The following is a 3929-nucleotide window of genomic DNA, read 5'->3' on the forward strand; positions in this document are numbered from 1 at the left end:
AGCAGCAACAGCAACAACAACAACAACAACAACAGGAGCAGCAACAGCATAAGGAAGCGCCCAGAATACCGTTAAGTAGCAACCGTGCGGTACGTGCCACAAACAATTGCAAGACGCCAAACTCAACGGCAAAAGTCGCCAACATAACACATAAAATATTTGGCTGGCTACGCAAGACGCGCAACAAGAAACCAGTCGCGATCCTCAGCAGCGATTTCGACGAAGACGGCGACGAGGGCGTGGGTGTGGGCGTGGGCGTGTGCGTGGTGGGCGCATCTGGTGCAGCCGGCGGGGCGTTGGACGATCAAATTTCTACATTGGCAAGCGTTGGAATCAAAGCCGGCAAGCTGAATACCACACAGTCAGCCACGGAGACCGCCATCGATACAAACGAACCCAAATCTGAAAAGATGTCATCGGGCACGTTTGTGGATCGAATCGACCCGTTCGCCAAACGTTCGCTAAAAAAGAAGAGTAAAAAAAGTCAAGGTTCCTCGCGCTACAGAAACTCTCAGGATGTTGAGCTGCAGCAATTGCCGCCACTAAAAGGTAGCTAAACTAAATGGAATAAATAATAATAAATATTATAATACTTTCCCACCCCTTCCCATCCCTCTCCCTACAGCCGATTGCTCGAGCCTGGAACAGGAGGAGCTGTTTATCCGGAAACTACGTCAGTGCTGCGTATCATTTGACTTTATGGATCCTGTAACGGACTTGAAGGGCAAGGAAATCAAACGAGCTGCTCTCAATGATCTATCCACCTATATAACACATGGGCGCGGCGTGCTTACGGAACCGGTGTATCCCGAAATAATACGCATGGTAAGTACCCGAATAATATGAATGTTCTCAAAAAACAAAGTGTAATATCAAATTGGAATCAATTAGATGACAAATAACTGGTTCGTTATTATCTTAAAACCAAGCAAAATTTATAGATATTGTTTTGAAAGTAAAAAAAGAAAGAACGAAAGATCCTAATTAGACAGAAATTATCAAAAATTTCACATATTAACCTTTGAACTAATTAAAAGATTCCAATTATAAGAGAAAAGTAATTATATTCTTGTAATAGTTCAGAAAAATAGCAGAAATGTTGTATAATAACGTCCTGCTAATATAAAGACATCTTGATAAATTTATATATATATTCCGTGTTGATCTAGCCATGCACGCCTTACTCTATAACCTCATCGAACTCAGAGACTATATAAATTAACGTTAGTCCGTATTTTCTAAACATATCTCATATATCTCAAGTTATTAAAGCTAGTGAGCATATTTAGGCCTGGATTTCGCAGCATTGAGAATCTAGAGTATTTTACTCTTTTTAATACATCAGCTTTAATCAAGATTTCAAAGAGGGGGAAACGTACTTTTTTAGAAATAGAATTTATGTTTAATTTCTATCTGTTAGCAATTAAAGTTTCAGAATATTGGAAAATAAAATGCTAAAGTTGTTTAAGAATTCAAAATACACTTTGCGAAACAAGAAGAAGCTGCATATTGAGCGCAGCAGGCGGCACACATGTTTATGTGGAAATATAAGTAAATGCTAATGAATTTTACGCCAATTCGAAGTTTAAGTGGATCGTTGCTGTTTTGTTCTCTGCATAAAATCTCTATATATTTTTTTCTTTTAGATTTCGTGCAATTTATTTCGCACATTGCCGCCCAGTGAAAATCCCGATTTTGATCCGGAAGAGGACGATCCAACACTGGAGGCATCGTGGCCCCATTTGCAACTGGTCTATGAGGTGTTCTTGCGTTTTCTGGAATCCCAAGATTTTCAGGCGACCATTGGCAAACGTGTGATCGATCAGAAGTTTGTGTTGCAGGTGAGTTTCCAAATATTTTTGTCTGCCGGAATTGCCATTATTTAAACAATTGATACACCTGACACAGCTATTGGAACTGTTCGATTCGGAGGATCCGCGCGAGCGTGACTTTCTAAAGACGGTCTTGCATCGCATCTATGGGAAATTCCTAGGCTTACGTGCTTTCATACGAAAACAGATCAATAACATATTCTTGAAGTTCATCTATGAGACGGAGCATTTTAATGGCGTTGGCGAGCTGCTCGAGATACTTGGCAGGTAAGCTACATACCTAATATATTACAGCTTACATTTGGCTAACTTCACTCTTGCATTCACTTTTCAATTTACAGCATCATTAACGGCTTTGCCTTGCCATTGAAGGCGGAACATAAACAATTTTTGGTTAAGGTTCTGTTGCCGCTGCACAAAGTCAAATGCCTGTCGCTCTATCATGCTCAGCTGGCGTATTGCATTGTACAATTCCTAGAGAAGGATCCATTCCTCACCGAACCGGTGGTGCGTGGTCTGCTCAAATTCTGGCCCAAAACGTGCTCCCAAAAGGAGGTCATGTTTCTTGGCGAAATTGAGGAGATATTGGATGTGATTGATCCGCCGCAATTCGTCAAAATACAGGAGCCACTGTTCCGCCAGATAGCCAAATGCGTATCGAGTCCACATTTTCAGGTGAAGAACTAAACGATTAACTTATGATATACTGCTTGTACTAAATATATGCATTGTTAAACATCGTATCAGGTTGCTGAACGTGCTCTATATTTGTGGAACAATGAATATGCCATGTCGCTCATTGAGGAGAACAATGCTGTTATAATGCCCATCATGTTCCCGGCGCTCTATCGCATCAGCAAGGAGCATTGGAATCAAACCATTGTCGCGCTTGTGTACAATGTATTGAAAACGTTTATGGAAATGAATTCAAAGCTCTTCGATGAGCTAACATCCAGCTATAAGGCGGAAAGGCAAAAGTGGGTGCTGGTATTTTGACTAATAATAATAAGATTGGCTAATTGATACAAATGATTTGATTGCAGGGAAAAGAAGCGTGAACGCGATCGCGAGGAGCTGTGGAAGAAGCTGCACGAACTCGAATCAAATCGTTCCAGCGGGCGCGCCGCAGGCGGCAGCGCTGCAACAGCAGCAAATAGCGCAACGGCAGCTGCGGCGGCGGCGTCGTTGTCATCGTCGTCTTCGTCACTCCAGCCGCCAAACATAGCCGGCGGCGGTTCAATGAACTCTCATCAGCAACAGTCGAATAACAGCAGCAGCGGCAGCCTATCCAGTGGCGGCGTTGTTGGTGGTGACAATAATCCTGCGACAGCAAATTCAAAACTAAAACCCGAAAAGGCAGACAACTAAACAGATGCAACGCAAAGCGCGCTGGAAACTAACAATAAACAACAGCAACAACAAACACAACAGTTAAATGCAAGAAGAACACGAACAACAACACATAAAATGTCAGCCGGCTCACGCACACACCCAAATCCACACACACAAATGAACACAAACACACACACACACACACAAACACAAACACACTCATCTATATATAAAATTAAAATCAAAGAAATGAATAAGAATGAAATTTGTTGAGCTGGCGATAAATAGTTATAAACAAAATGCTGCTTATGCTAAAACTTAATAAATATGAAAACTAAATTGTATACTCGTTTAACAAGACACCAAAACCAAGTGGCTGCAGGAGTGGCAGGATCAGCATCCGGGCGTGGCTAAACTAAATGCTTGAGGAGCGCAGCAAGAAAATTCTATAAAATATAATATTAAAAAAAAAACTACTTACACACAACCAACACACACACAACACACATACACATATTATAAATACATATAAATATATATATATATTGCAAGAGCAAGAAGATAAAATATATTATTAATTAGGTTTAAGTTAAAGAAAGAAAAGAAAAGAAATTGAATAAAGCGTAAAAGTGTTAGTAAGTGAAACAAGAAATAGCTGAGCGCGAGCCCAATGTTCGATGATTGTTAAGAACACGCATTGAAATATTATAAAGAAACTAAATAGAATATATACTAGACGTGTTGCTAGCCTATGCTAGCCTAGAA

The 3929-nt window shown here is 40.6% G+C and overlaps 1 protein-coding gene across 1 annotated transcript; it reads left to right on the top strand.

Annotated features, from left to right (window-relative positions):
- The first annotated feature begins 410 nt into the window (after nt 1-410).
- Nucleotides 411-3503, top strand: LOC115761546 (serine/threonine-protein phosphatase 2A 56 kDa regulatory subunit epsilon isoform). The gene is made up of 7 exons (XM_030703328.1): nt 411-549; nt 626-825; nt 1647-1841; nt 1909-2099; nt 2174-2507; nt 2580-2809; nt 2876-3503. Exons 1-7 carry the CDS (start codon nt 411-413, stop codon nt 3198-3200), a joined length of 1614 nt encoding a protein of 537 aa, XP_030559188.1. The 3' UTR covers nt 3201-3503.
- Nucleotides 3504-3929: the final 426 nt, after the last annotated feature.

This window comes from Drosophila novamexicana, unplaced genomic scaffold (genome assembly GCF_003285875.2).
Source record: "Drosophila novamexicana strain 15010-1031.04,08,12 unplaced genomic scaffold, DnovRS2.1 tig00000485-arrow-pilon, whole genome shotgun sequence".
NCBI lineage: Eukaryota > Metazoa > Arthropoda > Insecta > Diptera > Drosophilidae > Drosophila > Drosophila novamexicana.

Coding starts and splice junctions, on each gene's coding strand:
- LOC115761546 (XM_030703328.1), top strand. CDS start 411: ATGTCATCGGGCACGTTTGTGGATCGAATCGACCCGTTCGCCAAACGT. Junction 550..625: donor GCAATTGCCGCCACTAAAAG/GTAGCTAAACTA, acceptor CTCTCCCTACAG/CCGATTGCTCGAGCCTGGAA. Junction 2,100..2,173: donor CTGCTCGAGATACTTGGCAG/GTAAGCTACATA, acceptor TTCAATTTACAG/CATCATTAACGGCTTTGCCT.